The following is a 12,627-nucleotide window of genomic DNA, read 5'->3' as shown; positions in this document are numbered from 1 at the left end:
TGGAGTGAAGGCTTGTCTGCTACAGAACCATGGTAGCAGCAGATTCCTCCTCCTTCTCTCACCAGCTGGGATTCCTCCTCCAGACACCAAGGGAACAGGTGGGCTCTGCTGGCCCAAACAGGGGTAGGGAGACAACAGAGTTTATGAGTGAAGGGGCATGACACACCTGCCAGAATTTGGGAACTAGATCATATTTTGATGTTTTTCCTGTTTTCCTTTCAGCATAGATATTGCAGCAGGTGACACAGTGGGACTTATTCTCAGCTTGCACTTGCAAAACTTCTCCTCACAGTGAAGCAATATTAGATATGGAGCCTGGACACAGATATTGGATTTCCACTGTGTGACCTCTGCATTTTAGTGGAGGTGTCCCCTGAGTCCCTATGGAAGGATACAGCACCACCCTCAGGAAGCAACAATAACAGCTGGGGGCCAGTGGCGCAATGGATAACGCGTCTGACTACGGATCAGAAGATTGTAGGTTCGACTCCTGCCTGGCTCGTTCTTTTCAGTTTTATACTTTCTCTCACCTTCCTAATCCTGGTCTTCCCCTAGGCTCCCACCCACCCCCCTGTGCATAGGTGGAGGAAAAACTGCGAAGCTGGGTAATTAAAAACAAAACAAAAAAAAAAAACCCTCAACAACTAAGCAGTTCAAAAGCTGCAGATGTGCTTTTGTGTTCCTTTATGTTGATACCCACACATCCTGCTCAGCATCCTTGGGAATTTTCAATTGGGTCAACTCCACCTTCAAACAGACTTATTTTTGAAAAGATTTTATTACATGGATCTTTCCCAACTCCATCGGGAACTTTCAATATTCATTTCTATTCCCAGCATGTTCCAGTTTTCCACTATCACACTCCAGCTTGGCTGACCCTGGAGGATGCTCATTTATCCAACTCCTCCTGCTGAAATGGGGCAGGGGAATGTCCCGAGGAGATAAAAACCATGTCTAAGTGCCCAGGATGTGAGCTGAGAGCTGCAGATAGCTGAGTGACAGCTGGGTAACCCTGAAATCCCACTTACGTCAGGTGAAGAGTAAGTACAAAACGAAGCATGTGTTTGCAATATTCAAAATGGATACACTGACAAAGAGTACTCCAGTGAAGGAATAATAAAGTTTCAGGTACTAACAAAATCAGGAAAGTGCTCTCTTGTTTCCAGTGGTTTCCCACCTTTGCGATCAGCAGAACATCTTGTCTATGCATGTGCCACATATCTCAAACTGCATCCATCAGGAAGCACCTTGTTGCGCAGGAACATTTTCACCATCTCTTATTTGAAATCCTTCAGACAGACTGAAACTCTTTACCCTCACACTCCCATAAGATTTATTCTGTTTTCCCTTTCTCCAGCAAAAGAGATAACTTTTGTTTGAAATACAAACAAACCTTTTCTTACAAGACAGGACCTGAAAATTTCCTTTCTGCTGCAGCAGGTGTCCCCCCTGCACCCATCAGGCTATTTAAAATCCCCTCATCCCTTGTTTGCCTGAAGTGCCCTACTCTGGTAACCAACCCAGTGCATCAGAGTGGAATGTTGTATGATTGGGGTTTTCATAATCTCTGGCTTCTTTCATTATTAAGTGATACAAATGATTGAATAGACTGTAGACACACAGATCGTTATTGGCCCTTGCTGGATGCCAGATACAAAAATAATTATGCACTTGCAGGTGACTGTCAGTATTAATTTGCACCTAAATGAAGTATTTTACAAGTTACACTATTAAGCAAGCACTGAATAGTTTGCTACTATATTAAAAAACATTTAGTGCCTTTAGATCCATAAGCATGTCCTACAAGAATGGGAAGCTGAGCCAGTCACATGAATGTAACAGGCTGTAGCTGAAGAGGCAGAATAGTTGCTTAGCATAAAGTAAGTCCTGAGTCCAGGACATTTTGTGAGGGTTTTTGGTTCTGTTTTTTTTTTTTTTTTTTTTCATTCCTGGCTTTCATTATCCCTCAGGTGTATTACACTCTTACACAGAAATGCAAGTCAATTCTTTCTGAGTGGGTGGGAGAGAAAAAATATCTTAGAGATGGAGACAGAGGGAGAAAGGAGATGATGCCTTCTCTTGAAGAAAGTCTGTGTGTGCTTTTATTTTGTGAGCTATCCTTTAGGAGAAGTGAAAAGAGTTGCCACTGAATCAGTGAAAAAACAAGTGAGGAACAGAGGAGTTTAGAGACGTTTATATATGAAGGAGTGAATCTTGGGAATAAAATAAATCTTTGGCCCTAAATAGAGTCCGTACCACACCAGGGAATGGCACAGAGATGTGCTTTTGGACTGTGGATTCAAATTTGACTGCTAGTGAGTATGAAGTTGTGTGGATGACAGACAACAAAGGAAATGGATGTCTTTCCTCAATTTGTGCTCACTGAGATGTCTCTGCTCTCTAAAAGGCAGGTTTTCATGCCTGGGTTCCTCTTGAGACAGTTCCTGAGAGGGATACACTGCAGCATGCTGGAGGAGAAGGGAGAAAAGGTTGTTGGTGGTGTCTCTGTGTGTCTCCATACATATGCAAAAAACCACACTAATTAATAAAGAGGTATCTGGGGCCAGGGACGTAATGCACAAAGAGAAGCAGTGTGCAGGTCTGACTCCTGCTGAGCTTCATAAATCTGTTTCCCTGCTGATAATCTTGCTTGTACTAATATTCCCACAGAGAGTAGGTCTTCCTTGCTCTCATATCTGAAATCTACCCCAGAGAAACACTCCCACTCAGAGTGGGACTCACATGGGGTTCTGTTGAAGGACAAAACTTCACTTCCATTCTCCTCCTGCTATGCAGACAGATTTGGACACTTTCAGACACGTTTACTCTCTCTAAGCCAGGAGCTGCTGCCAAACATGCTTTTCTGCACCCCACGTAGCACCTGTACTGGAAAAGAAGACTTGAAGGAAAAAGGAACAATAGAACACAGGAGAGAAATAAGCAGAGTATGAGTGCTGGCTGTCTTATTAGCTATGTCCTAAGCAAGCCCACGTCCGTCTGCATTAAACCCCTTCTGTGTACGGACCCCTATGACCCCTCTCCCTCTGCTCCACATTCTGCTAGAACATCCCATGTCACCCTCTTTGGCACATCCAAAGGACCAAACATCACATCTGTCACCTTAAGTCAAGAGACAGTGGAGGACTTTTATCCACTCCTATCAGCCAGGGAGCTCACAGCCCTCCTTTGTAAGGATTATCTGGCATCACAGAAAGCCCAATTAGTACAGATTGTTTGGCATCACATAAAGCAACATACAAAATGAGGAGAGACTGTCCAGGAGTGGAACACAGAGGATCACCATGGGAAAGAAGACCTAACAAAACTAGCTAAGACTGAACTAAATTATTTTATTAATTATTTTTGGCTTCACATAGGAGAATGCCAAATATATATTATTAAACGGAGAGGGGATCTCATTAAGTCATGTAAGTATCTCAGAAGTGGGTGCCATGAGGATGGTGCCAGATTCTTTTCAGCAGTGCCCAGTGACAGGACAAAGAGCAATGTCCATAAACTAAAGCACCAGAAATTCCAGCTCAACATGAGGAAGAACTTCCTTACATTGAGAGTGGCAGAGCACTGGAACAGGCTGCCGAGGGAGGTAATGGAATCTCCCTCTCTGGAGACATTCAAAACCCACCTGGATGCATTCCCGTATAAACTGCTCTAGGTGACTCTACCTCAGCAGGGGGGTCTCCAGAGGTCCCGTCCAATCCTAACAATTCTGTGATTCCACTATTATTTATTAAAGAGCATGAAATAATAATAGCTAATAATTAATAATTAACAATTAATATTATTAATTATATATAATAATATATATTGTGTAATGCTCATTAATTAATAATAGTTTTATTAAACATAATAATAACTAATATTATTATGGAAAACAACAAAGCACTTCCAAAAGTATCCCTGCAAGACGTATTTCAGTATTTAATGCAGGACTGCCACCTCTTTGCAGTATTTTCTTTTTTTTGTTTCCCCTCAGGAGAAAAAAAAAAAAAAGGTGAATTGCTTGAGTATCACACGTGCTTGTAAACGGCTCTAGGAGCGTCTTCCTGAGCGGGAGCGAAGCCGCGCTCTGGTCCCAGGAAAAAAAAGAATTCAGCGTCTCCTTCGAGCCGGAATCGAACCAGCGACCTAAGGATTCCCGCGGGGCGCGGCCTCTACAGTCCTCCGCTCTACCAGCTGAGCTATCGAAGGGACATGGCCACCGCCCCCCAGCGGTCGCACAAGGCACCGCCCAGCCCCGCCCCGCGTGCGGCGCTGCGCACGCTCCTGGCAGCGTGGGCCGCCACGGGCGCGAGAGGCGGGAAGAGGCTGTGGTGGCTGGGCAGCGGCCGGGCTGGGTGAGGAGGTCACCCAATGGCGTCATGGCCTGCACTCGAACTTCGAATGCGCAGAGTGGCGCTCTGACTCCTGCCTGGGCTGTGTATTTTTTTGCACAGCCGGGCAAAAGCAAAGCAAAAGCAGGGCCCTTCACAGCAATACGCACACACGGCTTCCAAGTGTTAGCAGCACCCGTGAGCTACCGCAGTTATTTACTCATACCGCCGTGAACCACTGCTTTTGGAACATTTGTATCCGCACACTGCTGCGTCCAGTTCCACGGGCCTCACCACAGGAAAGACTGATGGAGCAAGTCCAGAGGAGAGGCACAAAGTGATCAGAGGGTAGAGGCAACTCTCCTGTGGAGTCAGGCTGAGAGAATTTTGGTTGTTCAGCCTAGAGGTGGCTCCCAGGAGACCTCAGCGCACTTTCCAGTACCTAAAGGAGTTCCAAAAGAGCTGGAGAGGGACTTTCTCCATGGGCATGTAGTAACAGGACAAGGGGTAATGGCTTTGAACTGAGAAAGGGTAGGCTCAGACTGGATATAAGAAAGTAATTTTTTACAGTGGGTTTCAATGAAAACACTGGAAGAGTTTGCCCAGAAAGGTGGTGAATGTCCCTGCCCTGAAAACATCCAAGGTCTGGGCCTCTGAGCAACCTGATTGAGTTGAAGATATCCAGTGTCCCTGCTCATTGCAGGAAGGTTGGAAGTAGGTGGCCTTTAAAGGTCCCTTTCAACCCAAACCATTCTATGATTCGATAACTGGCTACTCTGAAGCTATGGTGTGCTCTCAAATCAAAACATTGGAAATGCCTTCCTCACCTCTCCTGCTTGCAAGCTCTTCTTTATACACTGCACAGCCTTTATGGAAATGAAAAATGTTTGGGTTTTGTTGTAAAATCACACACTTTTCATGGAACTACACAACACGGATGTTCTTGCACTTCTGAAGGCTAAGGGATAATTAGAATGTAAACAACATTCCTAATCACAGCAGAGTTGCTTGCTGCCTTCAGAAACTTCCTGGTCGTTTTTTTTGATGTCATCTGTGAGAGTAACCACAGAATGTCAGGGCACTGTGGGGTACTCTGCTCCTCTCCCAGGGCCAGAAGGTTTCTCCCCCATGTAATGTAATGGTGTGTTAATCGGGTTAATTTGGAAACAAAAAAAATTGAAAAATTTAAGCTTATGGTGGTGTTTTGCTTTGGAAAATACAGCACAACCAGGCAGACACATGGGATTAAATCAGAGGATTTTAAGGAAGGGACCTTATATATCATTTGGTCCTAACCTGTCCGTTGGGGACAGGGACACCTCCCACCAAGACATGCTTGCCTTTTTCAGGCTTTATCAGGCCCTGCTCAAAGCCTAATCCCGCCTGGTCCTGAACACTGCCAGAGCTGGGACTCCCACAACCCCCCCTGGGAAACCTGCTGCAGTGTCTCACCCGCCTGACAGCAAAGAATTTCTTCCTCATCTCAAATCTAAACTTCCCCTCTCATTTTGTACCTGTTACTCTTTGTCCTGTCACTCCAGTTCTTGATGAAGTCAGGATTATGAGATCAGATGAGAAAATGAAGAGAAAACAGAAATGTAAGAAGACAGGATGGTGAGATCAGATGGAAAACCATGACCCCTTCAACACGCGATCGCGGCCGAGAACAGGAAAAAAACAGATGCGAGCCAGGCAGGAGTCGAACCTACAATCTTCTGATCCGTAGTCAGACGCGTTATCCATTGCGCCACTGGCCCCACATTTACAATGCTATTCCCCGCTGTCCTCTATAGCCGAGAGCGAGGGCCCCGCGCAGCCCTTACACTCCCGGGCGTCCCTCACGGCCCGGGTCCCGCCCCGCCCTTCCGGCAGGGGGAGCTCCCGGCGTTCCCGCCCTGCCCCGCCGTAAGGCCCGCCCGAAGGCACTACGTGCTGCGCATGCGCGAGGCCAGCTGGCTGCGGACTTGCTGCATGGCGCCGCCGCGACTGGCAGGTCCCTTCGATAGCTCAGCTGGTAGAGCGGAGGACTGTAGCGGTGACGCCCCACGGGAATCCTTAGGTCGCTGGTTCGATTCCGGCTCGAAGGAGACATTCGCTTTTTTTCCTCCCTTATATGCAAAGTGCTTTTTAACAATTGTCTCTTTAGCCTTTTGCAGATACGGTTGGTTTTCTAGCAGAGTTCCAGCCGCATTGCAAACCGAGCCTGTGCGCTGTGTCTCACTCTCAGGAGTGACTGTTCCCGCGGGAGCAGAGAATGCTGGTCCTAATGCAGGACTGCCAACACCTCCTGAATTTCTAAAGGAAAGCGAGATGTGTGTTCATACTCCAACGTGCCACAAAGCAAGTCAGTGCAGGAGGATACCGGCTGAGATCTCTTTGTCTCATCACAGTTAATTAGGACGTTGAAATTCCGAGGGTCATTTTTCCAAGTCTCCTCTCTTCCAAATGTCTAGACACTGTTTTTACAGCATAAGGCTGTATCTGTACATACTGCCACAAAAGGAATATATTTTCTTATCCAGCCAGCTGAAGTGTTCAAGTCCAGGCTGGACAGGACACATCCCTGCCCATGGCCGGGGGTTGGAGTTGGAGCTGAATGATATTTAAGGTCCCTTCCTACCCAACTCATTCTAAGATTAGCATGTATTGACTCTGTCCCATAATCGAAAATTGTGTGTCCTTACTGGGGTCTATCTCTTATAGGTCTTAGCCAGCACACAGTTGTCCCGTCTTACTGCCTTCCCAACCCTGGGATGGGTGAAACTGGCACGAAGGACTGAGTCCTCTTGTACAAAACTCTGTACCCATTCATCTCTCCAAGTGAAAGGAGAAGCCAGATGTGATGAGTGAGCTGACTTCAGTTTGTGGAGGGAAGGAATGGGGTTGTGGTCATCTGTAGTCCTTCTCCCTGGTTTGTAACAGCACACTCTTTTCTCTTCTACAGGAAATGATAACATAGAAAAGAAAAATCAGTAATTTTAACTGTGCTCAGTTTAGCATGCTTCTTCAATTATTTTTAATTATTTTATTCTACAAAGAGGCAGAGATGTAATTCTTTTTGACTAAAATCATATCGGTATTCATTCTTATACAAGGTAGGCAAACAAATTAAGTGACATACAATTATGTTTGAAGTTTTTTGTATTAGCATTGTGGCTTATCCCACAAACTTGTTGTGGGGAGTAAAAGTGCAAAAACTACCTAAATAACTACTTATATGGTGGTACACCTAAATTGTGTATGCTGCCTCTTCTCTTTGGTGTTTTGAGTGAATCTGGGTATGTGTTAATAACTAAGCACACAAAGGAACAGATCTTTGAGAATACATATAGCCAAACCAGCTGCCCCTTGTCCATTTTTCAAATGCTTGGGCTTTTGTGGTCACAGAGACTGGATACCAACCTAGTGACAAATACTCCTGTCTTGTAGCATGCCTAGATTATCTGGCACTCTGTGCTGGCTCTTGAATAGATGCAAAACCCCAGGGTGAGGTGCTGGATGTCTCAGGATGTCTGCTGTTGTCCTCAGCAGCGCCATGGTTCCACTCTCTGAACACACCTTTTGCTGGGGGAAATTGTTCCCTATAGATGCTGATTCCAGTGAAACTACTGTGTTACATCACTTCGTCACACTGATGACTTCTTTTACAAGCATTCTGCATTAAGTAAAGGACTTAAAATGTGAGGCCATGGCTCTGGCTGCTTTGCATGGGCAGGCATATCTGCTGCAATCCAAGAGCTAGTTCCTCTTCGGGGAAACCCTGCGCTGTCATTTGACACTTGCCAGGGAGCAAAGCCATAACTTGGGCCAGCTGTCTCAACAGCTTCTCTAGCTGTTACTGGAATGAAGTTGTTGATAGAGTGGCAAGGTAAAGGGAGTGCTACAATTCATACATACAACCTTTATTAGTCAGAGTGATTGACAGCCAAGGTAGATTTGAATACATGGAAGTTTACATATAAATAAATGTAGCAAAACAGAGAAAAAAATTGAGAATCTGTACATTTTGAGAAGATTTCTGGGTGTGCAACTGAACTGTACACAAAAACAGATAATGTTAGCATGTGTTCACGTTAGGAACTTTTCTGAAAAGCAAACAAAGGAGTAAAATCACATTGAAGAGCTAAATCCTGAAATCCTTTTGTCACTCTATCTCCATAAGTCCTCAGAATAGCTGATCTTCACATCAGTGAGAGATACAAATGCTCTGGTACTTTAAAAACTAAGTTATCCATTTGAAATTAAAACATGAGTTCAGACACTCAGATCTTTAAGTCCTGGACAACCCCCTAGAGGCTTGGTCACTGGTTTGTTCTGAGATTTTTTGCTAACTGACATGCTAACTAATGCGTTGGGGCTCTTCTGTACAGAACCCTGTGTCTGTAAAACATGCAGCAGCTTGTCCATCTTTGCTTCACACTGTGAGATCAAGTCATAAATCTTTGCCATGAAAAAGCTCTCATTTAGAAAGTGTAAATAAGAACTACACGACTTGCAGTACATCTCAAGCCCATGGAGAAAATTTCCTTGATTTTGGTGAACTTCAGCTCTGGCCCTCTAGACCCATCAGAGGTGTTGCATGTGAAAGAATTCCCCAATTGCTTTTGCTATTATGCGATTTACTTCTTCCTCCCTGGCTTTAGGCCTGCTCTGTAGCTGTTGTTGAAATCAAGGATGCAATTCTTGGGAAAAAAGAAAAGGAGGATGGATTTCACATGGGAAAGGATTCCATGTACAAAACATAGCTTTACACCAGACTTTTCTCCCAGTGCCTCTTTCAGCTCTCTGCTGGAAATAGTCATTTAGTAACATTTAGACATTTTCACACTAAATTTCTCTACCAGACAGTGAAACTTAGGAAATTACTTCACCTGCAGATTTGTTATGTACTATGTGCTCTCCCTACTCTTTCGCTGGGGACAACATCCTACACCAGAACAAACACCCTGAAAAGGGGAATAGTGAAGAAAGCCAAAAGAAAGCCAAAAGAGGAGTGTGTGTGCTGGTGTCCACAGCACATACCCAGTCTCTGGGCTCTGCCCATCTGACAGCACCCCAGTGCTGTCTGATCCATCCCCCTGATGGGAAGATGTGCAGCACTCGGCTTCCACTGGAAAGACATGCCTCTGGGGTCATGTCTGCTCAGTGGCAGGATGGTGGCACCAGTCCCCTCTTCTGGCACCACTGGGTTGGATGGGCACATCCTCAGTGGCAGGTAGGATGCCAGTCTGGAATTATGTACATATGCGTGGTTTCCAAATTCATTGCAACCGAGGACAAAGAGGAGCCTCTGGGTAGGAGGGAAATAAGTGCCTGTGCACAACTCCAGCCATGCCAGCATCTTCCCTCTTTTCTGAAGCAGAAAACCAGGGCTATTTCTGAGGGCAATGTGATGGCTGTCCCCAGTGCCTGCATCCAGAGAACAGATATATAACTTGAACAGGAAGTAATGGTCTTGAAAATATCCTTGTGTTATGAGACTTTTAAAGAAACATTGAAAGTAGAATGTCTTGACTTTGGCGTTACAGCTGGTTCTATAAAACCCATTCTTTTCCCAATATATTTAGCTGAATGACATTTGATGTCAAAGGTGAGAATAGAAGGAAGATAACAATGTTTTACAACTGTGGGATCCAATTTTAAGCAAGGGAACAACACTTTCAGCTAGTTATATATTCACAACTCTGTATAATTTAGTGGAACATTGTGACCCCCTTTAGATCACAGCATGCAAAAATAGCAAATACACAGAACTGACAATGATTGATGTAAAATGATCAATAAGGAGAAATTCAGCTGCCTCAGGCTTAAACTACTGTGTCAAATCAGTGAGGTGCTAAGCTTAAGATTTAAGAGGTATTCCTTTAGTGCTTACAAATTAGTGGCCTAAGTTCTTCATGCTTCCTTTAGCCATACCCACGTGTATCTCCACTGATTTGTGCAGTGGTGCACCTGAACATACACCTCATTCCTGCCTCTTTATTTAAAATCATGCCATGTGCTCTTAAAGCTCCCGTGCCTGGCACAGAAGGGAGGTTTCAGTCTTACCCCAAAGAGCAGGTGAGGAGGACGGTCACTCCTTTGCTGCTTGCTTTCCCTGCCAAGTCCTTGCTGCTCCCACAGCCCCAGTGCCTGTGTTGGTGAGATGGCTCCCAGCCCAGTGCCAGCAGGGCAGCAGGGCCACAAGCCAAGGGCACGGTGGGATAAGCCAGCTGGCAGAAAGCTGTTGGCTGGGAACCAAAAGGAGGAGCTTTGCCACAGGCCTGTGGGAGGAAGAGAGAGTCTCTGGGACAGGCCAGGGTTTGTGTCATGGGTTTGCAGCTTTTGCTGGGGAAGACAGAGAGCCTACATGTGCTTCTGCACAAGGCTCCTGGATTTGGAGTGACCTGCACTGTAACAACCAACAGAAAAATCTCTTTGTCTTGGCTCAGGATTTATAATTGCCAGAGCTGAGTCCCAGCAGGCCACTAGCTGCCCTCCAAAGAGCACTTCTTCTTTGGGAAGGAGAGCCCCATCTGTCTTGCTAACAACTTTCTCCCTGAGACCTGCTAAAGAGCACTTCTGGGGCTCCCTCACAGGAATCTTTCACATCCAGCAAAACTGTTGCAGGCAGGGAAAGTTCCTGGGGCAGGGAGAGACAGCCAGTGTGTCCATAAAGGGACTCAAGACTGTGTCTGGGAGGTGAAACTACAGATGTGGGCAGGGAGCTATCCCAAAGGGAACATTATTAGAGGGAAAGACAATTTGAAGCTGTGAGAGACCAGCACGCTCTGTACAGGCCATAGGTATCTCCATACACAGTGCAGGTATCAAACTATTGGAAGTAGCATAGAGTGAGATTCTGCCTTGGTAGGAAATTACTCTCAGGTTACTCTTGATTAGCTTAAAGACAAGTATGAACACAGGCTGCAGAACTTATCACATGTTTTTCTCACTGTGAGACTCAGTGAGAAGGCCCAGCAGGTCCCTCGCCTGCCCTAGGACTCTGTGCGATAGCTCCGATGGCTGTCCCCAATCAGTTGTGTCTTCTCAGTGGCGTTAGTCGGCTGAAGCGTAATAGGAGTTTCTCCATCTAAATTGGAGAGAACAACAAAGATTACTTTAAGAACCCTTCACTTGGTACCAAAGTCAGATTTCTTGTTAGCACCACAACATTTCATTTGCTGTTCTGGTTACAGCTTAATTGGGTTTTGCAGATAGCTGTGTGGGTACCAACAAGGTGACATTGCCCACACTAAGCCTACAAATGCTCTTACTCCTAGTTCTCATACAATGGGAGATTTCTGGGTGTTGCTGCTGCTGTTAGACTGGACATTTGCTGTGCCTGGTGCTTTGCAGAGCTTGCGGGCTAAAGGTTCCTTCCTGTTCTAATAGCAAGTGCTTGTTCCTACAAATGGCTGAATATAATCAGCGCTGTTGTGAGTCAGCAAGCACTAACCTTGACAGTGTTTGTGAGAATGGGACAGAAATGAGTCTTGAAGAAGGCACAGTTAACAGTAAAGAAAGAGGAGAGTTAAAAGGAAAAAATGTGTGAGCAGTAATAATAATAATACACTTGAGAGGAGAGAAATCATTATATCCTGAAAGCCAGCTAGTTAAATAAAAATGTTAAATTGAATTTGAAGTCTTATGTAATGTATATGCAATAGGATTCTGGGAATTACTCTTTTAATGAATTTGGAACTACCAAAACTTCATATTATCACTATATAAATCCTTACTGCTGTGTACTTTCTTACTCCGTGCAATTTTGTGTTTGCTTTTCCAATATATCTATAAAAAATGCATTTGTTGTAGAGTGGAGGAAAATAGAAGTGAAGTCTTTACAGAGTTCCTTGATGGCTACTGTGCTCCATCTGATAAAGAACAAGGTTTGGTTGCCCTTCTCCTGGGCCTCTTTCCAACTGGCATATTTTTTGGAGGGAGGAAAGTACACAAGTCTCAGAGACTGACTTTTACAAGTTCAGCCATCTTAGTGAAGTGTTTCATATGAAAAACTTTGGATTGTCTATATCTTGACACTAACAGAGTTTTCACAGTAATTGAATACAAATTATGACTTTTTTTTGCCAAATGACCAAATGTTCAGGGAAAAAATCTCATCTGACATTTCCTTCTGTTTACATGACAGTTGATAGGATGAATCATGGGCAAAAGATGTAATGTACAGGAGTAACTTAACCCGGAGCAGGAATCTAATTGCATGCCATACGGCTTCCACTCAGTGGGGGTAGAACAACTTTGACTCTGTCAAGGTGAAAGGCAAGAATGATTAAATGCCAAGCAGCTTCTCTGT

General features: G+C 44.9%; 1 protein-coding gene, 1 long non-coding RNA gene and 4 other non-coding genes across 14 annotated transcripts in view; 2 read left to right on the top strand and 4 right to left on the bottom strand.

Annotated features, from left to right (window-relative positions):
• The first annotated feature begins 429 nt into the window (after positions 1 to 429).
• Positions 430 to 502, top strand: TRNAR-ACG (transfer RNA arginine (anticodon ACG)). The gene has a single exon. It is a non-coding gene; the product is annotated as a tRNA-Arg (tRNA).
• Positions 503 to 1,953: 1,451 nt separating this feature from the next.
• Positions 1,954 to 6,156, bottom strand: LOC128813268 (uncharacterized). The gene is made up of 3 exons (XR_008438981.1): positions 6,041 to 6,156; positions 2,743 to 2,899; positions 1,954 to 2,468 (listed from the first exon to the last, which is right to left on the bottom strand). It is a non-coding gene; the product is annotated as an uncharacterized LOC128813268 (long non-coding RNA).
• TRNAY-GUA (transfer RNA tyrosine (anticodon GUA)) lies at positions 4,119 to 4,209 on the bottom strand. The gene is given in 2 exon segments: positions 4,119 to 4,154; positions 4,173 to 4,209. It is a non-coding gene; the product is annotated as a tRNA-Tyr (tRNA).
• TRNAR-ACG (transfer RNA arginine (anticodon ACG)) lies at positions 6,016 to 6,088 on the bottom strand. The gene has a single exon. It is a non-coding gene; the product is annotated as a tRNA-Arg (tRNA).
• A 171-nt stretch (positions 6,157 to 6,327) lies between the features above and the next one.
• TRNAY-GUA (transfer RNA tyrosine (anticodon GUA)) lies at positions 6,328 to 6,418 on the top strand. The gene is given in 2 exon segments: positions 6,328 to 6,364; positions 6,383 to 6,418. It is a non-coding gene; the product is annotated as a tRNA-Tyr (tRNA).
• Positions 6,419 to 8,212: 1,794 nt separating this feature from the next.
• Positions 8,213 to 12,627, bottom strand: part of DNAJC5B (DnaJ heat shock protein family (Hsp40) member C5 beta) — a 58,869-nt gene continuing 54,454 nt past the window's right edge. For 8 of the 9 annotated variants that reach the window (XM_053994286.1, XM_053994323.1, XM_053994295.1 and 5 more), the window contains one exon: positions 8,213 to 11,403. In XM_053994286.1, coding sequence (XP_053850261.1) covers positions 11,309 to 11,403 — 95 coding nt within the window. In that variant the 3' untranslated portion in view covers positions 8,213 to 11,308. The remainder of the gene's footprint in view (positions 11,404 to 12,627) is intronic. The other variant, XM_053994350.1, reaches the window with a different exon arrangement.

This window comes from Vidua macroura, chromosome 1 (assembly GCF_024509145.1).
Source record: "Vidua macroura isolate BioBank_ID:100142 chromosome 1, ASM2450914v1, whole genome shotgun sequence".
Lineage (NCBI taxonomy): Eukaryota > Metazoa > Chordata > Aves > Passeriformes > Viduidae > Vidua > Vidua macroura.
This window is presented reverse-complemented; position numbering and strand designations above follow the sequence as displayed.